This window comes from Cynara cardunculus, unplaced genomic scaffold (assembly GCF_001531365.2).
Source record: "Cynara cardunculus var. scolymus isolate 2C unplaced genomic scaffold, CcrdV1 Un_Scaffold_1627, whole genome shotgun sequence".
NCBI classification, from domain to species: Eukaryota; Viridiplantae; Streptophyta; class Magnoliopsida; order Asterales; family Asteraceae; genus Cynara; species Cynara cardunculus.
Window position 1 is genome coordinate 71,560 of NW_020200820.1, and position 26,699 is coordinate 98,258.

Here is a 26,699-nt window from a genome sequence, read left to right on the forward strand (position 1 = left end):
GCGAAGCAAATTAGGTACGATCATGATGGTTAAATTCATTTCCAACCCTTACAAATCAAACACAACAAAGTCATTCCATAAAATCAAAACCTCCCAAAAAACAATCTAAGTTCAAACCAAACAGGCCCTTAAATCTCGAAGCCAATTTAAATGACTCATTCTAATGTAAATCTCACACAACCATTCGATTGTCTTTCCATTTGAGAGCAACGTAGTAATTGTTTTGGTTCCGAAGATATCAACATCATGGAATAGAGACATAATCATGTCCATATGTGCTTTGAATTCCAAATATAGCCAAACTAACATACCCAATATGTCTTGGAATCTAAGATTTGTTTTAAGATTCACAGCAATTAAAAAAGATCGATCCGAGTGTACTAATTTTTCTAGTAATAATATTAGTTTGGAGCCAAGTCAAAAGTATTTCGTTTAGTACATGGTAAGAAGCATATAATGTACAAAGATAACACTGTTTCCTACCTTAACACAAGTCCAAGTCCAAGTCCAAGACCCACTTTAAATCAAACAAATTATAGCATTTACAAAATAAAGCTTTCTTTGTATCTAAAGGAAGGCATATGGCACACTAGAAACAGACTCAACAAAGCAATAAGCTTAGATGGTCATAAGGGCATCATCATCGTCATCCAGCAACGCGTCAAGATCAATCAAATCCTCATCAAAGTCGACAGCTTCTTCTGAATTCTCTAGAGCCTTATCATACACAGCCTGCCCACAAAACAAACCAAAAACATAAGTAATAAAGAGGTTTATGATCGAAAATTTACGAAAAGGAAGCCATTTTGTCAAATTCCATGATGGTTGGTACTTTCTCCTCTGTAATTTTGGCACCAAAAGCTACCCATGGTCCAAACAGGCTTTGGGGATTTCATTCGGCGGGCATCGCCCCTAAAGAGTCAACAGCATATGTGGGATTCGAACCTGAACCTCTTAAACCAAGGTTCCAAAATCAAAACGAAACCAACCCGGTATATCCCACATGGAGGTGGGGTCTGGGAAGGGTAAGATGTACAGAAACCTGAACCTCTACCCCAAAGAAGCCTTGCTCAATAGGCTAACCCCTTTGGGTTATGATGGTTTGTACTTGAGGCGCTAATAGCATTTCTGCTGCTTGTACTAGAGAAGGTGTTATGCTGGACACATTAAGGACTAAATTCATCCAGGTCCTGGTAGTTACACGGGAAAGCTTTCAGGCTTACTGCTCTACTGGTTTCAAGCAAGACCTAGCCTCTCCAGCTTATTCATTAGGGCGAGTACTAGAGGATTATGAGAGAATATAAGTTGACTCATCCCATACCAGGCGATCCTATCTCTTGTTATCCCTATATCTCGAAATCTTGAAAGAAAAAAATCTCCTCAAAGCAGTTGATCCATTTCCCACCACACCATTAGCCACTTCATTAGGTTCCCCTGCTAAAAAGCCATGGAAAATAATGCACTCTTTCCATTTCAGAAAGAGACTCCCACAAATCAAGGCAACAAGCCGGATTGGGACTAGAATAGAGGGAGCCAATCAACCCTACCTTGCCCATGAACTATCACATTTATAGCCTTACTTGTGCTAGACAAAACGGAAATATCTAGCATTTCAACGACCAAGTAATTAACCGGGCTAAAGTAAAGCGCACAAACCAAACCAAATAGGTCCAGTATGTCTCAACCCTGCCACTCTACCCCAAAGAGTAAAGCGGTTGCTTCCGTGAAGATCCCCAGCGATATGCTAAGTTTTGAAAAGCTAGATATGAGTAAACAATAATAATACAGACAACAGCTTGTAATAGACATGATTTCATAAATGAGACTTGTTAGCACTCCATGCGTCTCGTCTAAAAGATGTGTACCTTACTTTCCTGCATGTCACTGACAACATTCAGCAATCTACGGTATTGATCTCTTGCCTCAGGATACTGAACCATAGACTTGACTCTTGCAAGAGCCTTTTGCAACCTTTGCTCAGTTTGCTTCCTGCCTTCTTTGAAAAAATCGTCATCATCCTCCTTTGATGGTTTAGCAACTGTGGTGCTACCTTCAGCAATTGGTTCAGGCTTAAATCCTCGCAAACCACTTCCCTTACGCCTCCACCGCAAAATTACCTTGTCCAATATTCCCACCGACCACACTATCTTTCTGTAGTTCTTCCTCACTTGATGCCCTCTGACATGTGCCTATACGAGAGATGAGAACAAATAAATAACTTCATACAGGAAAGAGAGACGTCTCTCTTGAACTAAATATAATAAGTACTGAAAGATTTGTATTAATCAAATCCGGCCTTCAAAATTCAATTAGGCCATCACCACAGGCTCGTAGGAGTAGAAAGACTATTCCCTCTGTCTCGTAGGAGTAGAAAGACTTATCTATAGCACATAACTTTAAAAGTGCTATTGGTCCATCTAAATTAATATGTTTCTGAATTGACTTTTACACAAGAATGTCTCGAGATGGTTTTGGAATTTCTATTGATGATTTTTGGTAAGATATGTACGTTAAAATATTATGTTCTCGAGTGTTTAGAAGCTTTTGCTGTAATTTAATTGGAACAATAAAAGGTTCTAACAGTATCGTAATCTAATTGGATCAAAGTCCTATAGAATTTTTATCCAGAAAAAAACTGCTGCCTATATTACTCTTTGTCGTTGCTCCAAGATTTGGTAGTATTTATGTTAAAACCCATCAACAATGTGTTGCTGGAAATAAGAGTGTAAGTTCAGTAATCTTGCAACCAGACATTTGTTTGGTTTTGTGGATATTCGTAACAGTGAAATTGGGTTCTACTTCAATCCATTAGCAAAGATGAATGTTGCAAAAACAACAGGAAACCCCAGATGAATGAGTTCGTCCCTGAATGTAGAGATTTGTCACCTGTATGAAGATTTTCCTCTTTAGTTGAGAATCTACCTCATACTGAAAATGTTAAAGTTACCAAGGAACATGATCTTGGTAAGTGATGAGTCTAATGATCTCACTATGTCAAGGACTTGGTTTTAAAAAGCGTGATGCGGTCCGAGGCGGTAAGGGTCCTGCAAGCCGATGCGTGATGCACTCGCATCACGTACGTGATGCGCCCGGTATTCAGAAAATACTTATAAATTAATTCTACATATCAATTTCTACCTTTAAAATACTTACCTATCAAAATATCTCATTTATAACATAAAGTAGTTCAAAAAGTGGCATTAGAATCTTAAAAAGTTCGTGAATCGGAATAACAGAACACAAACTACTACCATGAAGAACACAAGTAAATGTCTAATAGTCTCCAATCCCTAAACTAAAAGGCCAAGTGACCAACTAATACTCCCCAAGATCAACATCGTCAAACCCCAACATGGGTTCATCTCCCTCATCATTATCAAACCCTCCAATATCTACTTCCACCTCAACTTCATCATCTTCATCCAAACGAGCATGTCCTTTTCCTCTAGCACTTCTAGTTCTTGATGGACCCGACCCATCATCATTTACCCTCCCTCTTGATGCTCTAGTGAAATGAGGAGTCTCATATGCCCCGGAAGCTCTACCTACGTCATCCCACGTAAGATCATCATCAATAAACACCAAATCATCATCTTCATCATCATTGTCCATCCTCCCCATCAACCACTCATTACTTTCATCTATGTTCTTAATCTGATATGCGACTTGAGACTTGAGAGGGGCTTCTATTTTATTAGGTCATTATTACATTTTATTTTGATCTACAAAAAGCCCAACTAAAAACCTCTAAAGAATGATAAAAGCCCAAACATGAAACATACAAGATGCGTTGATGCACGCATCATGTGATGCATAGGTGATGCGACCGCATCAGAGAGCATCATGGAATCGCTTCGCATCAGCCCCTCTTATGCGTTACCTCCCGCGTCGGAGGGCATCACGCATCGGAGCACATTATGTGCGCATTTTTAAACCCAGGTCAAGGATTATTCTTAAATCTACTATAGACAAATAGAAGTGAATTGTGGGTTTGCGTTTCTCAAGAGTAATAGGCCAATTCACCAGTGATTTTAGATTTAAGTAGACAAGACGAAGATCATTACTTAAATATTCCATTAAGCACAATGAAGGTACATGTATTTATAAATGTACCATAGAAATCCATATACGGATGGGACTATGGAGTGTTATAAGATGCATCTTGTAGCATGAGGTCCCTCTTATTGACTATCAAGAAACTTTTGCTTTTGCAACTAGTCAGCTATAAATAGAATCTTTATCAGTCAACTCGGGTTGGGAGTTACTCTAGTCAGATCTGCATAGTGTTCTCTTACATGGTGACTTGAAGGAGAATTATACACAGCTATTCCACCTTGTTTTTTGCCATTTACAAGCGCATGAATCGTTAAATATATTTGGTTGTGCAAATCATGGGTGCTTCAGTGTCATGTAAACCTTACTCATCCATTATTGTGATAAATTCAGTGCTCTAGATAGCAGTGAGGAGGTAAAGGGTCAAGGGACCTCGCGCTCATTTGTCTTAAGCAAGGATTATGCGATTCATTGTGATATATACAATATAATTAATTTTAGATTATATAAACCTATATAGTTAAGATTATGATGCTATTTATGTGATACACACAATTTTCTTAGCGACTAATTTCATTGTTTCATGTCTTGTGAAGCAAGAAGCCTCACAATTATGATGTTATTTATTTTCCTTATTTTCTTTTCAGAACTTCCCAGACGCATACACAGATTCAAGAAAATAATAGAAACTTGAAACATGATAGATATGGTACATATACTCACACAACAAAAAAAAGACTTGGTACATACATTAACTAGGAGCTCACTACTTATTAAAAAGTGGTGAAGACTTTACCTGAATTTTGACAATTCTTTGCCTCATTATCAGAAAATCTTTTCTCCCTTTCCAACTTCGGAACTTATTTTGTATCCGCACTGCAGCAGCATGTCCTGACTCATCATGTTGTCCTGTCCTGGCTGTTTTTAAGGCAAGAAGTGAGAGGGCACGCTCATCTGACATTCCAAACTCATTACCACCATGCTCTTTTAGCTGCTTCTTTTGGAAGGACTGCACCCTAAAGACTTGATGAATTCGAGCAGCAGCTTGAGTAGCATTACAAACAGCAGCTAGTGAGTCCTTTAATGACAATCCTTGAGTCATATCCCCATGACTCACTGGAGTTGGAGTCCTTTCCGAGACTGTTTGTACAACTTTTGAACCAGAAATATGCCCACCATCACCCTCCTTGGGATCCTTTAACCCAATAAGTTTAAAGTGGGTACTTAAGGCAGCTTCAGCACAATAACCTGCGATTCCTTTGTCTCCATTGCTGGAAGCTAGGTCTGCAGGCGTTCTACCTGATGGATATCTTGGAGTAGGATCCGTTAGTGCTCCAGCTGCTGCATCTTGTGAAATGAGGAAAGCCACTGTGCGCTCTCTACAAAAAGCATAGAGTAAGTAACAAGACTGAATGTTACTTGCTAGATTATAAAGAATGAAATATATGAATGTTTGTATATTAAGATTTCTAACAAGCTGAAATTCATATGCATCGATAGCAGACCATGGAACTTAAAACAATCAAGAAAATAAACCATCATTTTACTAGTTGCAGATACAGTGGATACATATATCACATACCAACGACTTTACCTGCCACAATTTGCAGCCCAATGGAGGGCTGTCCAGCCATTCACATCTCGGAAGTTAATGCTAACACCTGCAGCAACTGTGGGTGCAATAGCCCAATCATAGCCAAGGGCACCTGCAAAATGCAGCACACCTTGCCCACCTTCATCTAACACACTAGGACCTTTTCCACCTTCTGCGATCTTGTGAAGAAGCCACGCATATAGCTTCTCTTTGAGTAGCTTTTGAAATAGTTGATTCCTGGCTTTTTCTGAGGAGAATTCCTCTTCTGAAGTAAGCTTTAACATTTGGTCCCACTCACTGTTGTCCTCCTGAATTAATGAACTAAGTTGGTTCATCAGCTCAGGATCATTCACTCTAGGGAAAGAATTTTGGGCAGCGCCAGATCCAAGTGATAATAGCTTCACAAATCGCATGTGAAGAAGCATCTCATTGGAGTTGTCACCAATCATATCTGGAGCATCCATATCCTGATTCTCATTAACTTGGAATTCAAATTCTCGTACTTCACTGCATGCAAGCCTATTGGAACATGTTACATAAAAATGCACCCTTCCAGGCATGTGCTCGGGTGTATGACAACGGAGAACACCATCAGCTACAACCTCTGCACGGACTTCCACTTCTCCGAACATGCATGCCCATTCACAATGCTGCAATTCTTGTTGACTCCTTAGAAACCTACCCGTTATTAAAACCTGGTCGTAATGCATAAGACATAGAATGAGACAACAGCCTCACGCTTGCACATTAAGCCACCATTATTCCATTTTACTGTGTATTCTTGCTACTTTTTTCCCTTTATTAATTTATTCGTAAAGGGGTGTTTGGATTGCAACTGAGAGTCAGAATCAGATGCATAAGACATAGAATGAGACAAAGCCTCATGCTTGCACATTAAGCCACCATTTTTCCGTTTTACCGTGTATTCTTGCTACTGTTTTCCTTTTACTTTATTAATTTATCCGTAAAGGGGTTTTGGATTGCAGCTGAAAGAATCAGAATAAGATAATCAATTGCTTAAAGATAGGAAAAGTTAGGTAATTTATACATAATAAAAACTTTTTCTTATTGCAACTCCTTACTTGATTATCAAAATCTGATTATAATATTCAGAGAATCAGAATCATAATCAGTTTACTCAAACCCGATTGTTGCAACTTCGGATTTCAATAATCAGTTTAAACACCCAAATCCCCCAAGTAAATGCAGCTATTCATTGTCTGACATTCATAAGGCCTAATTAGAATCTTGTAAGAAATACTACACTGTACCTTGATTTTGGACCCAGCATATGCACAGTTCGGAGAAAAGTCAATAATGCTGAACAGCTGGTCCTGGGAGAGAGACGGTCCCAACACATAACTGTCCAAGTGCACTTGTGGACTAATAATGGAATCATCAACTCCATTCTCACTTTCAACAGCTTCCCAATACGTCCCAGAAGTGGATTGGGTTTGTGACTCCTTTACATCTCCAAGTTCTTTGCTCATCCAGCGGTCGAAGCTGTCAAGCTTCTTAAGACCTTCTTTCATAAAGCCTTCCAAGAATGGTGGTTTCATAGAAACAGATTTGTCATCTAGAGTTGGATTACCCTCCAGATTTGGTTTTACAGATTTCCAACCATCTTCATTTGCAAAATGTAACTCAAGGTTGCCTTGTGCAAGAGGCTTAGACTCGTCAACAGCAATGGTAGTCTCAAAGGAATTGAATATTTCTGCATAACTAACTTCTCCTTGAAACCTAGAGGGAACATTATACTCTGCATCAAGCTGCAAATTTCCATAAAAAAAGATCACTTAGTATATGTTAAGGATCTTGGTTGGAGATATGACTGTGGATTGTTCACAAGTTAAAACAGTTTTAGAATCCAGCAAAGGGGAACTAACAACAATAATAAATAAAAGATGACAGGTGAAGCATCTAGTTTACTAGTTAAAACAACTATCATCACTTCTGAAGATGATAGTCAAGAAATGTATATGATACTAATTTACAGCAACCCTGCAGAATTGGGGCCCTAGTGGGACATTGGTAGCAGGAGGGATGGAAATACTAGTGCTCTGTTTGGGAAGTATCAATTGAGCAAAATCATTTTAGAGCCACCAATTTCAGATAAAATAAAAGCATTTTCCCAAATACCTATGTCTTGTGCACAAAATCATATGGAACTGCACCATCTATGCCAACAAAAGGCAACTTCTTTTTCAACATCTCAGTCAGATAGTACAAGAATAAAAATAAACCCCAGCAAGTTATATATCTGGCACAGTAAGTTGTCAATCTCTATGGAAAACAATATCATGATGCTAAAAGAGAGAGAATATAAAAATTCATGTCAGATTACCTATGCTGGCACAATCAACCAATTCACAGCTAAAATAACTGAAATGATTTAAAACCTGAAATCCGGGCAATTTCTCGTGCAAATAGCTAAGATATTCTCTTCAGGGTCGCCTCATAGTAGATGCGTTTACAAAAGAGTGATTATGGATCTTGTAGGGTTCTAATATTCAGACTGGGTACAGTGTCCTAGCATTTGATGATCGGCCACTAAGTAGTATCTGTCTCTTGAGAAGCAAGTAATTGCTACAGTGCATCAATCTAGTACAAAATCCAAGTACCGGCGACGTGGCAGTTGGACATGATCAACACCTATGCTTCAACTTGACAAGGTGTGTAACAGGACTGCAAATACTTTATTTCTCTTTCCTGTGTATCCCAAGGCCATCTTTGTTTTAATCAGTTACAACCATGTTGTGCCTATTTTAATGGGATTTCTCCCATGAACATATAATTGTCTTTTATCATAAATCATGTGTTCTATGAAACTCTCTTGCAAAAACCAGATTATTTTGGATATGGAGTGAGAGAATCAAGAACATACTGGAAGGGGGTAATGATGGAATGGTCCCCGTTCCATTTCTGGGTCCACATGAAATATAATGAACTAGTTTATTCTTTTTCGCCTATTGGCCGACCGGCTTTAAGCAACCTTCGCATTTCCTGCTGAGATCCTAAGTCTCCAAGTAGGCCCTCTTGGCCACCCACGACCTTGGCTTTTTAGAGATGATGTTGATGTTTGTTGAAAGAAGAATATTTAATAAATGTAAAGTTGTGTTAATCCCATAATTAAGAGATTTGGTTTTTAGATGATTGCTAGAATCATGTAATTTAGGTAGAGTGATTGATTATGTATACCTAACCTTCCTGGTTTGGTTCCCTTGTGGTCTTATTTAAATGTAATTGCATGATAGAAATAATAACTTTTTCTGCTCACATTTTTATATGCTATCAGAGCACCTCTCTGCAGAAAAGCAAACCTAGCCACCTTTTTATGTCTGCCGTTGTATCCGAGTCTAGCCCTACCATGTTCCCACTTCAGATTCTCATCCAATCCAGATTACTACCGTATGGCCGAATGGAGAAAATTTTCTACCCTGGTCCCAATCAGTGGGCATGTACATTTGTTCTGGAGGAAAAATTGGCTACATAAAAGGTGACAAGATTGAACCCTCATTGCAACTACTTCAATCAGCAACCCCCCCATATGTCAATCATGTCCTCATAGTTGTTCTTCTCTCTAAAACTACATAATGTGAATGAAACATACTTTTTCTTATAAGTACTTCTATGTAGGTTAGCTATACATCTATGTTAATGAAGCATGTTGAAGAGTGTAGAATACACCAAAAATCTACCTGAAATTGCAGCAATTCACTTGTTAGTTGTAAATTCTTAAGATGATCCTGAGATGTTTTAACTACAAAAAATTATAAGATACTCATAATCCTAAATGATCAGAAGGAAGATACTACCTCGTCATCCACATAGAAATCAGAAGTGAAATCAAACCGTGGGATGCATTTCGCAGGATTACCAACATAATGTTTATATCAGCATGCATTACCAAAACAAAGAAATATAAACACATAAGAATGTATCTAATGCTTCATGACCAACAAGAGATCTTTTATGTATTTCAAACTAATACGTAGTTACATAGTTCTTTGCATAATTGCAAGTCCAAAATATTTGACACAGTTAGAGCACACAGAACATTTTTATAATGGTATGACTTATAATATCATGCTGTTAGAACAAAGTTGGCCAGCTATTCATATTTCTTCCTCTGCTAAGCCTCAATTATACACAATCTTTTAAATTTCTCACTTATCATTCATTTCTTTTTGTTCCTATGATCCTCCAATGACATTCATGATCTAAGAAGGCGCTTATAGCCTGCTTTAAGTTTATAACCGATGCCTAATCTGGTATAGAATACAAGGAAGCATAATAACTTCATTTAATTTTAAGGCCAGGAATATTGAGTTCCCCTGAATATTATATCATTGTGAGTGGCCTCAAAGCAGCCTACAGGATGGCCATGCATCAAAGCTTCTTATTTTGTTCAAACTGTTAATTTTAAAGAACATCACCATAAAAGTAAATGCCCTTCTTACACTTCATAAGTTGATACAGTCAACAGCTAGTAACAAAATACACGTAAAAGAAGAGTTGAAATCACAAATCACACAGAAAATGATATAGATACCATGGAATAAAAAGAATTCTAATCAGCAGTACCTGCCACCCAGAATTTCCCCTGAACTCCTGCACTTTATCAAATCCATCTGCCATAACCTGACGCAGCATCTCGTTACCCCGTCCAGGTAAGATACTTGCATTATAAGACTGAGTTGAGAGATGTGTTGGCTGGTAGCTAGCAGGCTGACTTCCTGCAGCTTGGGTTTCAAAGCAATTGTCCCAGGAAGGCAGATCAAGATGCTTCTGGGATTTATACGTCAGATCAGCATCAAGATTGTTCTCACCTCTATCCCCTTGCATGAGTGAAACGAAACTCATATCGGGATTTGCTTGAAACTTTCCATCATAATCATCTGTAAGCGTTCATAAACTTTACCAGTTTAGACTTTCATGCCATGAGCAAAGAATTAAGCTAATGAAATCAATCACTCAAACATGATGCATCAGAGCATGTAATAAGAAATTACTTGAGGAAGGAACTGGATAGTAAGGCATAGAGAGATGATCATCTGTCTTTGCAGTCACTGATGGTTGCAAGTTGACGACAGAACTATATCTGGAAGTAGATTGGTGAGAATATGCTGCAGCAAAAGTTCATTTCCATGTTAAACATATTTCAATATAAGATGACAAAAAAGGCCACAAGCAGACAAGTAGGAAATGAATAGCACACCACAAACGTACCTGACTCGGCATCTTCATACTCTGAGGCCTGTGTGCTGTTGTCAGTAGTTTGTGAAGCCACTGGGTAATTATATGTGCTAAACTTAGAAGACACAGAACCATCCACCTCAGAACTAGATATGTTCTCTTCACTTTCCAAGGAGTTGGGAGTAGCTTCTCCAACCTCTCTAATGCGATTTGTGTTTGTCCTATTTCCCTGGTAATTATTAAAAAAAAGTTGTTACTTACATGAAATCAGTCGACTGACAAAGTACAGAGAAGTTCAGAGAATATAATTGCAATGAAGGCCTGACACCAACAATTATAGCAACTAAGTTAGCCACCCTGTGTTTGAAACATTTCAAAATGCACAAGACATCAATAACAAATAGCAATTCATAGAGGGGCATATCAACTCTTCTAGCCATGTCAAATAGATAATATAAACCAGACATATGCAGGCTCTGTCTCTGCCACGCATTATATATTAATGAGAAAATTATCAGTTTTAGTGTGACTTCACATAATTGAGGAGTAGAAGTGAAGAAGTGCATGCATCAAACTTGACTGTGGTTAAGTTGGAAGTATGAAATGGTTGAAGTAATAGAACCTAGAAGAGAGCATCTGAAAGAAGAATCTTTTTTCTCACGATCTGTATAATACTTGAAACAGCAGTCCCAATGTTACATTGAAACCAATTGACAGATTGGATGTATGATTTTCATAGATAACCATCCCCATTATCATCATTACCTTGTTACTAGAGGATAAGTACAATTCAGTGAACTCAGGTTTTCTTTTCCTTGGTCAGAAATTACAGTTCACTAAGTCAGCAAACTACAAGGAATTGCAAATTTGCATAAGGGAAAAAACCAGCAAAAGCAAGTGAAAATTTTCAACAAACTCAAATAAGCAAAAATAAACATTGAAGGGAACTACAAAGTGTAAAATGTACAAATAAGATCACTTACTTTAACAAAAAAAAAGGGGGGGAGACATAAAACAGCAAGAAAGTGTGCAGGATTTTATCTCTTGAGCCTGCTTCAACCAATGAGCGAGCTAGGGCATGAACACTGACTAAGGACAACTTTTCAAAAAGGTAATTTTGCCCCATTACTATGGGCTAATTCATTATAACACGCAACAACAGTCATGAACTTAACCTTCTTTGTGTCTAACCAACAGTGGGAGGAGATCATAATCATGCACATGTTAAAACAAAACTTGAAATCCTTCATAAAAGTTGAAAAAGCCAGAAATGGTATGTTCCATTTCCCCAAGGGGCGAATATAATAAGGGTTCTAATTGTGAGGCAGAGATGATAAATTACCATGAAATATCAAAAAGAAAAAATAAGAATATGTTTAAGGAGTGAATGAAGAATTGCATTATTGACAATGGCACTAAGTGATCAAACTTTTTTAATTTCCATCCAGTCTCCTTTGGAAAAGGTAATATGATGTAACTAAGAGTATGACTGTAGATAACTAAATTGGGTCAGAAAGAAAGTTTGCTTAGGTACAAGGAGAATCAGTGAAAAAAAGGCTATGGTAATATAATTTTAGATTAGGGTAGAAGATAAAAAAGTTTCACTTAAGTAAAACATTGAGTACTGCAATGAAAACCTGCATAATAATTTATCTAAAACTGTTGAGGCTCTATTTGGTAGGGCATTCTTTCCATTTACCGTTATTCTTTCCTCTTTTGGAGAAACCAAACGCTCATAAATAGCATTCACAAAATTTTCACCCATCCAATAACTTTGTAATGACGGTTGCATTGGAACTTGTGAAAGCTTTAGGGGTCTCACTATCCTCACTAGAACTTTATAAGTGTCATAAAATGGAAGAACTTTTTGGAGGTAGAGCAGAGGTGGATTATACTTTTTAAACGTCTATGTTTATCTCTTGGTTAATCCCACTTTTACTAATGTTTATCTCTTGGTTTATCCCAATTTTACTAATGTCTATCCCTTATCATGCTTATCTATCTATCATCTGCCTAGTGGCTCATCATGAACTTTATGTAAAGAGGATTTTTTTGACTAATAATACATAACTCTAAAACATATTATTCTACATGATATCAGAACCGAAGCTTTAATAATTAAAACTCTCACACTCTAAATATGTTCTATCTCCCAAAGCAGTCTACTACTGCCTTTTGCTGCATCATTTGATCACTACCGGTAGTCAATAACCTCTTGCAACTCCCTCTCACCACTCTAGGGTCCCACCTGCACTTCTTGACACTGTGGCAGCAGTCACCACTCCACGCCCAGACCAACGCTTAGGCTTGTCTTGCTGTCAAATCCCCTGCCAATGCCCTAGTGGTGGATCCCACAACCTAACCTGAATAAACCAGGCCCTAACATCATTGATACTCATATCCTGATTGCTCCTGTAAACAGAGTCCATCGAATGTGAGAGACAACCTCATGTCTTGTAAAAGCAAGAAAAGACAGACCATATCCCCATCCAATGTTGAGCCAAAGTATTGAGCTATGGCCATTGTTACATATGAGATCCTTTGGACCATCTATTTGCTATTCATATAGCCAAAATCAGGTTTTCCAAGAAAAGACAAAACCCATAGGTTTGAGTGTCATCTCGTCGGAAGACCCAAATTGACTTCACATACAACAAGTTAGGCAAGATGTATATCTACACTCAGACGAGTGATGGATGCATTACCATGTTCTACATCATTTTTTGTTGTTATCTCAATCTTACTAGTTAAGATCTAGACTCTAGTTAATTTCTAACTAGTCTCTATTTTTACCTCATCCTCCAGTTCAATATTTATTTCAACCTTAAATTACATGGATTTCACTCAATTAACACACACAACTAAATACCTTCAGATTACAACTGAAGGCTCTATGAAAAAATTTAAGTGCAACCATCATTTTGCCTCATTAAATTGCATTATGACAATCATTTCTTACAAACACACAAATCTGCCAAGTGAAAACACCATGCATGGAATGTACGCATGTGGCATTGCCGGTGGTGGAAGGAGCAGTGTTACAATCTTTCAAAAATGCCCTATTAAACATGACAGCAACGCCGATTATCCCAGGTAGCAACATTCGCATGATTATAACCTGAAGTGGCCACATTTATACCACTATTACTATATTTGTTGTGTCTTTGAAGTGGAGGAGATTCATAAGCTTCCATGTATGTTTTTCCGTCATATGCATTCACCTCCTGGTGCTAATACAACACTAACACATGGGTCTCGAGTCCTTTTGCATGTTTATCATCTTAGGTTATTGATTTTGATGCCACTCACTACATGACTGAAAAGCTGACAGTTTCCATTAATACTTCCTACTAATACTACACATGCACCCTCATCTTCTATTTTGTATGTCACTATTTTCTCCATAGCCTTACATATATATATATATAAGCTAAATCACTAAGATCTTCTGTCGTATCTCTCCTTTCCATTATTTTGAGGAATCTATGTTATACTCACTATGTTTTTAATCCTTGTCTCACATTTAAGACACCTTCGTCACTTTATCTATGGTAAGTAAGACATCAGATACACTGGTTTTCATATAGTTTGGTGAAGAACTTCTATGCCATCTATTACCACTAATGTCAAAGCAAACAGAAATAGAACAATCAGTGTGTGTGTGGAGGGAGAGAGTTTCTTCTTTTTTCAGCCATGCTCTTGGGAAAAAAATCATGTGTAATCTGGGTACAAAAAATAAGTAACATTAAAGCTTCATACCACCTCCATCTCCAAAAAAAGGTGCAACTTCTAACTAGAGATGGTTAAGTGAAAGTGTTTAACTATTAGTTAATATCAAAAACTCCCTTCCATGATGATAAAACAAAGGAATCTGTTGACCAAAATCATGCTTATCTATATTTTGTAATTACTACTAAGAAGAGGTAATCTAGGATTGAAACTTTGCCAAAAAGGGAAATGTCTAATTTTTTTTGCGACATTCCATAAATGAAATTGTAGCATTTAGTTGAGGGGGGAGAATGCATAAGTGACATTGTACCTAAAACAGCTACAGCAATTTGTTAAGCAATTAATCAAACAAATAAAACAAAGAAATGAGAAGAAGAGATCAAGGATAGACCAACCTTTACTTCACGGTAGTGGACTAGGACAATATGTGACAGCTCCCTGCAGCAGCAGTAAACATATAAGGGGACAGTTGACATACTCCAGAAATAAGCCTTTCAAAACAAGAATCCATAATGTCTAGAAGTCACGAGCCCTTTTGACAAAAATACAGAGATTAATGCTTGCTACAATTCTACTGCAAATTAAGGAGGTAGTAGCTGAAACTCAAAAGTTGACTAGAACAATTATGACACCTTCAAACAAAAGTCATGGATTGATTACCAGCCCAAAGTTAACACTCATCTTGACAAGTAAAACCAGTATTATTATTGATTGTTCACCAATAAGTATAACCACTTTTGGCTGATAGGATGGCATACAAGAGGGGTAAAGACTAGTTGCATCTGTGCATGTGCAGCACTGAGGTTTCATGGCTCAAGGGAACAAATATTTGTCTCATAAAAAGGTTAGTACCGGAGTGGGAATTATATAATTCTTGTCAATGTATGAATGTATAAATGTGCATCATAGATAGACTGTAGTTGGTAAAAACACAAAGCAGACAGTTTGGAAAGAGAGAAAAGAAACACACAGACACACTAGAGGATAACTTCCACTCACTCTTCAAGCAACCAATAGCTGCGTCTCTGAAAATTTTCATCCTCTTCTCCATGAGCATAATAGCAGTGCAACACATCAATGCTTCCAGCCTAAACAAGATTAAGTCATAATAGATGATTGAGGAAGCTAAATAAATTTTTCAGAAAAACTGAATTCTTCAGCAACGAAAATAAATAGATAAAAGAATCCAAAGTTTTCGAATGCTTTTTAGGCTCAAGTAGCATTGTAAAATGAAGATTGTGAAATATTAGAAGTAAAAGATATCTCTTAATGCTTACTTTGAGCCTTTCATGAGCTTCCTTAACCGTTTTCCCATCTTTTTTCTTCCTCCAGTTATGTCCATCTTTTCTGAAATACCTTAACACCTTCCGGTCAAACAGAAAAAGTGAACCATCTGAAAAGAGGCAAGCACATCAGGCCATGATGTCTAAAGGTACAAAATATAAATATAAGAAATAAGATATTGCTGTCTACATCATAAACAAGGGAAGGATCCAAGATTTAATATTTTAGTGAAGTCCTTGTTAACATGAACAATAATTAATTAAGGAATAGGGAAAGAAACACAAAGACTACAACAATTCCAGAGAAATGGAAGAGAAAGAAATTTATTAAGATTTACGATCAAGCCCTACCCCATAATCATTGCATACAAAGAAGTCCACCAATATATCACAGTTAACTATAGGAAATGCAATTGAATTACAGTCTTTAACAATCAAGGTGAAATCAGTCTTGATGGTTGGCTCTCAATGTTAAGGAATGGTTTCCATGTTTGACAGCTACTTGACCTGAGCATACAGTAGGCTGGTCAAGACCATGTCCAAATTTGGATGGACGTAAGAACCATATTCCCGGAAAATTCACAAGGTAATAAAGGATAAATGATAAACAAAACATAACAATGGAACTCTCAACTGCCTCTTTGTTGAAAGTTACATTATCTAGCATAGGGTTGATATGAAGAGGTGTTTGGAAACTGATGACACAAAGGGTTATAATTGACCAACTCAAGTTCATCACCAGGTAAATGTCAAAACATACTCTTGTGATGATTCAAACAGAAACTCAACCAAGCTCTCATTGCAAACAAGTTGCATTGTAAATTTGGCCGCGCAGGTCCGCTACTTGGACATAGAAACCATCAAGAAAAAATAACAAAGCTAAATTCTGCAGATATAGAAGCAGATCACCATAACAAAATAAAATATAACAAAGCCCCCAATGAAGGCGCCCCAAGGACATTGAGAAACTAAAAGATTTGTAGTGGACCCTGGTACATATAAACTAAAAAAACAGATCATTATGAAAAGTGTAGTGCATGTGTAGAATGAGCCACAAGCTTTACAATCATACTTGGAGGCCTGTTTCCTGGTTCTGATGCAATCCGGAACTTCGTATAATTTCGAAGAATTTCACATATTTCTGCAGGCCGTAGCCATCGATGCTGTGCTTCTGAAAGTATTTGTTCAATATCTGCGTTTAACCAAAAACTTTGTCAAGATAGGGAAGTAGAGAAGAGATGGCAAGAACACAAACAAGAATTTCAAGAGCAAGAAACTTATCACGACCAACAAACGAATTTTTAACTACAGCACCACAATACTATGAAACCAATTACATCACTCTACTTGGAAATTCAGCTGGTGTGCAATGTGACTTTGACTCAAATCTGATGTCGGAAACAGGACCACACAAAAGCCTAGTCCTTCGAGCACAGCTAAGTGGCTCTTTAGACAACTAGTAGATGCTAACATCAAACAGCATATGTTACATAGTTCATGCACTGTAAAAATCCACAAAAGAAATAGCCCAAAAAACAGCAGGGTCGATTAAGACTGCCAGAGGTGATCGTCTTGGATTAGGGAAGAAAAGATATCCAGTCCCTCTCCATAGAAATTTCCGATAAAACAACCAACTCGGCCAATCGGATACTCCATCACCACTTCACTACTGTACCTACTGTATATACACCACAAGAACTTGCCAACAGATGCACGATATACATACATATACACCAGCATATGAGTGTGATATGTACAACCGTAGCTAAAGACATGATCATACAAAAATCCACAAAACCTAATTCAAGAAAACAAAAAAGCAACAACCCAGTAACGTAAATCACGATTACACACAGTAGTCAAAGTCAAACTCACCCAACTGAGCACCAAGCGCATAACGACGACCCTCCGCCATGAAATAATCAGTCAGATCTCACACTAGAAATAGCTACACAAACCCTTTAGATATATGATATATCTTATCATTCAATCTCGGTAAACCTACACCGGATTCAAGCTAATTCAGGTTATCAAATGATATGATGATCAAGATCTTGTAATTACACAAGAGATTAAAGCCTTTTGGGGGAAATTGAGAGGGAAAATAGTATAAATGGTATTAGGCCGCCGAAATGGAAGACAGTTATTCCGATATTGACTGGAGGGTCTGTCTCTGTGTGTGTGTGTGTGAGAGAGAGAGAGATAGAGGGGGGGTTAACAGCTGCAGAAGTCGTCTTGACGTTCGTAAATTGTAAAACATTCAGCGTTGTTCGTGTTCCACTAAATTTCCCTTTTACATGGAAACATGTTTTCTTAAAGTTCATCCATTTTATTTGATAAAATTACAAAATTATTCTTAGGCTTAATGTAACATTTAAATTGTTAAGAAATAAATCTTGTTTAATCAGAAAAAATTTGTCGGTTTTATAACCTTATGTATGATTTTGTATTTTAAGTCTCCATAAAAACTAAGTATCATAATTTCATTCTGAATACTAATCAAACAACCATATTTCATTTTATATTATATTATAAGAGTATTTTAATCATTCTGACTATTTAATCATCTTACATCAAATCATTCGGTAACTATTAAACAGTTCCTTTAAACTTTGTTTATTATATCGAAACCTTAGGGTTTGTATTTTCTTTTCCACGGTTTTCATTCCTAAAACAAAAAGGCCATTAATTTATGTCCTTGAACTTGAGGTATTTTGGTTTTTTGCTTTTTATTGTATTTTATTTTCTTTTTCTTTTGGGTCTTCATCTTTTTTTTTGGAACTTCAAAACCCTACAACTTAAATTAAGAAAACATAAATTAAAGAACTACTACTACAACAACCATGTCTAATCAAACCTAAATCCAAATACATAATTCATTGTGTTATCCCTAAACAATTAAGCATCATTATTTCATTCTAAACACTTATCAAACAACCATATTTCATTTTGTACTATATTATAGGGAAAGTCTAAAAAAACTCAATGGATTTTAGTGTTTTGAATGATTAAATTCTTGGACAATTTTTTAGAACAAATAAGTCATTTGATATTCCAAAACCTGTTAAATAACACATTGGATTTTTTAGAACCTGTTAGATACATCCTTATGACATATACAACTTTTTTGATAGGGAGGGGGGAGACCCCTCCAGATCAAGGCAAAAACACTAAAACAACAAAATATACTCTCGGGTGGGGGCGAACCACATCCACCAGAATCCAAGGCACCCAGAAGGGAAAGAAGGGGAGAAGAGGAGAAGAGGGAAGAAAAAAGGGAGAAAGAAGCAGAGGGAGGAAAAAAGACAGAGACAGAAGCCGACCACAAGGGAGGGGCCCGGTCGTTAATATGGTAAAATAATTGAAAAATCTGGAAAAAGGAAAAGCAATGGACTTTCATATTTTGAATGATTAAATTCCTAAATATTTTTTGAACGAAAAAAGTATTTATATCTATAAAATGAAACAAATATACAAAAAATATACTAACACTTACAAAAGAATACTTACAGTTAAAAAAAATTATTGATGAAATTTATTTTAATTAAAAATAAAAAATATTTTGTTAGTGATTTTTCAAATNAATATTAATTAGGGAAAGTCTAAAAAAACCAATGGACTTTAGTGCTTGACATGATTAAATTCTTAGACAATTTATTTGGAACATATAAGTCATTGAACATTCCAAAACATGTTAAATAGATTTTTGGACTTTTTAAAACCCGTTATATATATTCTTATAACTTGTAAACTGGTTAGTGTGGTAAAATAATGGAAAAAGTCTGGAAAAAAAAATCAATGAACTTTTATATTTTGAACGATTAAGTTCCTAAACATTTTTTGAACACAAAGTACTTACATCTATAAAATAAAACAAATATACCAAAAAAGTACTTACATTTAAAAAAAATTATTGATGAAATTTATTTTTATTAAAAACAATAAATATTCGGTCAGTGATTTTCTAAATTAAAAAAAAAGATTTAAAAAGGGTTACTGATTAAATTTATTTTAACTAAAAAATAAAATATATGCCGTATATGATTTCTTAAATAAAAAAAATAACAAAAACATATTTAAAAAGGATTAGTGATGAAATTTATTTTAATTAAAAATAAAATATATTCCGTTGGTGATTTTTCAAATTAAAAAATTGAAAATAATTTAATTAAACTACTGACGAATTAATGATAAAATTTAACAAAATAATAATTAATTAAAATTCGTCGCTAATCCATCTGTGAAATGAAATTACCAACATGATTCAAGCACGATCTTTCACATTTATTAACATGGAAAAATGGTTTGTGTTGGTGATATATGTTCTTGGAGGTAAGAAATCGAGCACATAAATAAAAACATATAAGAATTGTTCTTGGATTTGGGTTTTTAAAATAGTTATCATATGGGTTTTTGAGTTCCACAAGATTTGTGTTTTAGTTGACAGTGGCTCGTATCATATAGATTTGTATTTTAGTTGATTATGGCTCAAAACATCATAGGTGTGCTTTTGCCAGAAGTAAACCTTTTGCTTTAATGTGTGTGTATGTGTTCAAGATTCTGAATTAGGGTTATGTGTGTATGTGTGTTTTTGGGATTTTTGCAGCATTCTGGATTTGGGTTTGGAACATAAGCCATAGTAGAAGCAGCAAGCCTGTTAAACTCCTTGGATTAAAGGTGGTTTTTTATTCCTCCAAAATAAGATTATTGTTTCGGTCTTAGATTTTGATCATTTGTCTGAAATTGTGGTTTATAATTCAATACCCATATAACTAGATTACTAAGCACTTCATTTTCGGCTGCAATATCATCACCCTATCTATGATTTTACTACTTAGTTTCAACTAGATAATTAAGCACCTCATTTTGGGGACTGTTTTATGTTATCTTCCTAGTGTTTTCTTCTCTTCCCAGTGTTTTTTGTTGGGGCCTGTTTACCAAAGCCAAACCAAAATTGTTCCCTCGTTCTCTAAGTCCTGTCATTTACACAAGAAAACACGATTAGATCAAATATTGGCTCTTCCAAGTTTAATTAATAAACAACGTGTACACCAAATTCTTTCTGTGAAATGTGTTGACATTCAATTCAATCTGTTACTAATATGTTTTAAATCTTTAACCGGCCATCTAGTGAATCTTTTATCCCCTATGAATCCCTCCTTAAGCTGACATTATTTTTGGACTTGAGCCTATCGACTCCTGCCAATTCAGTTGTATTTTATGGCATCAAAAAGTTTCTCGTCATCATTTTAACATGAGATAATTGACTACTCAATTCAACCCAGATACAAAACCTCACTAGAATAACTTATGATGTTTTATATAACTTTTTAGCTCTTATGGATCAATCACACAAGTAGCAATAATCATGATTTGATAGAGTCTATATCAATCTGAAGCAATAATCAGTCACATGAAGAAAGCAAAGGGAAATATGTATATTGGTGTATATATATTCACTTGAAGGTCATTGTTTTCTATTACTACTATTCAGTTTGGGTCATTGTTTGTATATGGGTATTGAATTACAAATTTTATACTTGAAGGTTAATGTTGAGGTTACTAATTTAATAATTTTAACATTTTATTGTATGTAATATGTTCTCTTTTTAAGAAGTTTACCTTAAGAATTTTTAAGCACTATCTTTGTCCCATTTACAACCCAACTAGGGGTATTGGTTTATGGGTATTCCTTTGTAGCATCATGCATAATTTATTAGCATAAATTGATTTATGGGTTTTGATTCATGATTTATGTACTTTTGATATATGGGTGATTCATCGATTACAATATGACGCTTCTTATTCGTAATTACTTGGAGGTTTTGATTCATCAAATGCAATATGTGATTTTTTCTTGTATGCTAATAAGTGATGGACAAGAATGCATGTGTAAAGTGGACAAATGAAATTATCAAATATTTTTTAGAGACTTGTATAGAAGAGGTCAATAAAGTGGATCGAAAATGAGGGTAATCTTTGAAAAAAAACTTGGGTAAAGTTGGCAACAAAGTTTAAGGAAGTGTGCCATGTGAATCTAACCCAAAAAACAATTGAAAAATCAGTACGATTATTTAAAAGGAAAGTACTTGGGCCGGGTCTAATTAAAAAATAGAACAAGGAATATTTATGACCCAACAATGAATACATTCACCTTATCTAATCAAGAACTGGGAAAAAAAATCAAGGTTAGTTTCTATTATATTTTGCATTTTTAGATCGTAAAGACAATAGCACGGGTATTGTATAAATCAATATGTTTAATTTGGATCCAGAGACATCCAAAAGCCAAAACGTTAAAAACATCACCACTGGCATTTTCTGAATTATGTATAGCTTTGTTTGAGGGGACTTTTGCTACCAGATCTCGTGCTTATGCCCCTAGTTCAACCCATGAGAGGACTATGGTTTCATCATCATCATTTACATCTCACATCCGCACTACCCAAAATGAGGAAGATGAAGATGAGGAGGAAGGGCCAACTATTGATAAATCGAGCGCAACTCCGTCTAGACCGAATAAGAAGAGTAAAACCAAAGTCGACATAGATGAATTGACTTTTGAAATGAGGGGTGCACTTCAGACACTTGTTGCACAACAAACCACACTTGTTACATAACAAACCTCAAACCTAAATGCTTGTATTGAACGACTTAACACTCTTGCCCTTGATACAAGGAGTCCTCTTTTTATAGTGCAACCATTGACATTTTTGGCCAGTCAACATTATTAAGAGAGACATGGTTGATGATCCCTTCAGACCTGATATATTAACATCATGGATTTCAAGGACGGTAAGAAGATTAGGACTTATGGAGTAGTTTTTGGAATTTGAAGGGATGAATACAAACACAGTAACTTTCACTTTTAAAAATATATATTGATAAAGAAGAATCAATACAGATTTTTACATATTGTTTGCGGAATAGAAAAGGTAAAGAAAGCCTATCTAAAACAATCCAAAAATACACACAGATACACTAGCAAATAAGAGATTTTCTGAAAGAAATAAAGTAGAGATGTGTTCTTCTTGGGTATGTGTCTTAGAATTTTAAAGAGAGAATTCTGATTTGCTTTTAAGATAGCGTTTGTGTGTTGTATGCATGAGTGAAGAGAGCACTCAGCTATTTATACCCATTGCATTAAATGCAATTTAGAGGAGGTAGAACATGTGTCAAGCTTTTAGAAGAAAGCTTGTCCTTTGCTACAATGAATAATATTATTGTCTATTCATGAGCAGATATCCTTTCATGGAGTTGGTGGGCACTAGTGTCGACTAACGGCTCCGTGCAGTATGATACTCTTGAGAGGGTATGGGTTTGTCCTTTGTGTGTGGAAGGACAAGACAAAAACAATCGTGCATGACAAGCTTCATTTGATCACTGAATGTTGGAATAACGTTGGAGGTTTCTTCAACATCCACTAAGACTTGTGCTGTCTTCACACATATGTTGACCAGGTTGTAATCATTGAATACCGCTTCAGATCACGAACGCATTAGTCACTAATCTTAAATTTCAGTCTTCGACATTCACTGAAGGTTCACCGTTCATGGGTGTGAGTTTTGTCTTCTTGAAGTATCGTTGTCGTTGTAGGATTACAATACATGTTTCAGCGATTACTGAACAGACTCAGTGATGATCGCTGGAACTGAATAGATAGAAACATAATACTTTGATATGTAAAAGGGATTATCATCAAATCAATGAGAGAGAGGATCAACAAACCTTTCTTTTTCCTTCTCAAGTCCCTTTTATCAGAATTCAATCTTTTAGACTCTAACAAACTTTCCAGTTCAATTAATCTTTTCTTTTCCTTCTCAAACACTCTTCTTTCCGAAATTAGTGCTTTGTCAGCTTCGAACACCTTTGAACTTAGTTCAGAATTATTCTTTATTAGCTCAACATTTCTTTTTTCAACTTCAGACAAAAAACCTCTAGAATGAAATTCATCAATTTGTTCTTGTAAATATTTCTTTTGTTCTCTTTCTTGCTCAATTTCCTTAACTATATCTTTGGCCCAACAAAGATTAGAATGGTTTTCATAAAACATCTCAACATACTTATCTTGCTCCTTTTTAAATTTCCTTTCCAGATCAAAAATTCTCTCTTTCAAATCCTTATTCTCTCTTACAAACTTTAAAGCCATTACAATTACTTCAAATTGATTAATCACCAAATGATTTTTTACAGTTCAAGACTTAGAAAAGTTTCCCCAAAATCAAACTGTTATCGGAAAAATAATTCACTTTATCGGACAACTCACAAACGAATCACAAAGATATCAGACAACATTAAGATATCTTTATCGCCCAAAAATTCTTATCACACAAGACTTATCGTCCAACCTCTTTATCGCACAACCCTTAATCGATCACAACACTTTATCGGTCACCACTTTATCAACTACTTCCTTATCGCACAAGTCTTCACCGGATACACTTCTTATCGAACGAGTATTCTCCGGAGACAACCTTTATCAGACAAGTCTTCACCAGAGATAAACTTTATCGGATAGTACTTTGATCGGTAAAGAAACTTATCGCTCACAAGTTGAACAATTAGCAAAGATATCGCTCACAAGTTGAACGATTAGCAAAGATATCGCTCACAAGTTAAGCGATAAGGAAGGGACTTATCGATCAAGAGTAACAAAAATACAAGTCCAATAGGTGATGAAACAAGATACCCTTAAACCTATGCAATGAATATGATAAATCAGACAACAAGCAGTTCAACAAGCGATGAAAGACTTTTATCGCTTGATGAAAGAATTCATGGAGCGATGAAGATGAACACTTAGTGAAAAACCTAGAATTTGATCCAAAATGCACAAAATTGCACCAATTTGAATGAAATTTGCAAAGATCAATTCATAAACCTACCACAAACAAGATTTCAAAGTCAATTTTAATTAAAAAAATGGATAAAAAATGACCAATTTGACAAAAAATGTAAGAACAATTCATGAAGTTTTCAAGAACACGAATTGCCAAAAATTCAAAATTGACACTCAAAATGAATTTAATTACGAAATTGAATGATTCAATTCAGTTTCAAAACAAAATTCGCATACAATTCAAACAATCAATCAATTCAATTCATAGAAAATATGAAGATTCAGATAGAAACAATAGTAAGATCAAGAACAGTCCGATATTGTACAAATTCTTATCTAATTCGTTCGATTCAGTCCAATTCGAGTTCTCTAAATCGTTGCAATCTTCTCTGATACCAATTGATAATCCCTAGAAAGATTAATCAATTTGTAAAACAACTTAAGAATACAATGGCAAATTGACAGTAGAACAGAGAGAGTTTTCCCAAATGCTTTTCATATAGATCTTCAAAGTCAGAATGATTAGAATTGCTAATCCACTTACAAAAGCTTACAAAGGAAACCTATTTATACTAGAAAAATTACAATACAAAATACAAGAGAGAAACAAGCTTGAATATAACATTTTAAGTCTTAAACCCAACATGCGGTTTGGCAATACTTGTTTTCTCACTTCATTCAGTGCATGAGTGGGAAGACAGAAGGCCAAGAACAGGCAAGCAGGGTGGCGCTGAACATCGGCTGGTCAGTCATCAAGAACGTCAAGGTCAACTACTGTGTGTCCCACTTTTAACGATCAATCTTCACAAAACCTTCATAACCATGGCAGATCTGGATAAATCTTCAAGAACATCATATAAGAGAGTTGAGAGAGAAAGTCAAGATCTTCAAAGCTTAGTCAACTCTCTATTACGTAATGTGATTTTACAATAAGCTCTCTCTACTTACAATTACAAAGACTTACCCTATTTATAGGGTCAAACCTCTAAACATAGTCAAAGTCAAACCTGCCTAAGAAAAGTCAAACTCGATGACTTTTACAATTATAGATAATATTTAACTTTCAAGACGAATACAATTTAATACTGATTTTCAGTCCTAACATTCTCCCCCTTTGTATTCTGACTTGAAAGAAATTCTGCACTTTGAGTCTTGTTTGAACTTTGAAACAATAAGCACATTATGTCTTCTTTAAAAGAATTCTTCAACTTGAAATCTTCAAGCAATCAACTGTTGAGAAAGATCTTCTAGCATTCTCCCCCTCGAATATAGAACTACAGTGATCTTCTCTTTTGACAATATAGAACAGTAATTGTCAGAAACAATGTACAAGATGTTATCTTCAAAGGATCTTCAGAATTAATCTTCAGTAAACTGTTGTAAAGATGATCTTCACATTCAAAATCTCTCAGTCGTTGTAACACATGAATAATCTTTCTGTAATTATCTCCAGTCGTTCTTCTTTTGAGTCTTTTGCCAATTTCGAAGTTACTCCCCCTTGATATTTGCATCAAATTCCCTTTAAAAAGTTAAGAAATGAATATTTCATTCATTATTACATACTCCCCCTTATGATGAAATGAGAATCATTCCATCATACATAAGATGAATGAAATCTTCCATGTAAACCGTCAATTCAAGAAACTGTAAGTAGATCTTTGCAAATCCACTTGTTTAATTTTTTCAGATTAAGGGAATGGGAAGGTAACATCCAATTTCAACGAATGAAATTGTTTTCAATCTTATAAAAAGATTGGCCTGTGAGTATAACAGATATACTCAGTACAACGGATGTACTGTATATATGAGACTTTTTGATGCTCATCTCACCAGGTCTTCCATTTAATCATTGATAGCTAAAAACTAGCATATCTATGAATGTTTTGGCAAATTAACATATAAAATGCTAAATCTGTATAGTGTAGAAGGATAAAGCAACTAATGCTTCTGTTTAGGCTCAAAAAGATAAATCGTGTAGACTACACAAATTTATCAGACTCAATAT

The 26,699-nt window shown here is 35.6% G+C and overlaps 1 protein-coding gene across 1 annotated transcript; it reads right to left on the reverse strand.

Annotated features, from left to right (window-relative positions):
• Positions 1–377: 377 nt before the first annotated feature.
• Positions 378–18,042, reverse strand: LOC112502594 (calmodulin-binding transcription activator 3). Its single transcript, XM_025106544.1, has 13 exons — positions 17,731–18,042; positions 16,928–17,047; positions 15,850–15,965; positions 15,572–15,660; positions 14,968–15,010; positions 10,877–11,072; positions 10,660–10,773; positions 10,232–10,545; positions 6,919–7,416; positions 5,648–6,342; positions 4,850–5,432; positions 1,866–2,189; positions 378–732 (listed from the first exon to the last, which is right to left on the reverse strand). Exons 1-13 carry the CDS (start codon positions 17,768–17,770, stop codon positions 619–621), a joined length of 3,246 nt encoding a protein of 1,081 aa, XP_024962312.1. The 5' UTR covers positions 17,771–18,042; the 3' UTR covers positions 378–618.
• Between the last annotated feature and the right edge of the window lie 8,657 nt (positions 18,043–26,699).

Coding starts and splice junctions, on each gene's coding strand:
- LOC112502594 (XM_025106544.1), bottom strand. CDS start 17,770: ATGGCGGAGGGTCGTCGTTATGCGCTTGGTGCTCAGTTGG. Junction 11,073..14,967: donor TCCACTACCGTGAAGTAAAG/GTTGGTCTATCC, acceptor AATAATTACCAG/GGAAATAGGACAAACACAAA. Junction 10,774..10,876: donor GTATGAAGATGCCGAGTCAG/GTACGTTTGTGG, acceptor CTTTTGCTGCAG/CATATTCTCACCAATCTACT.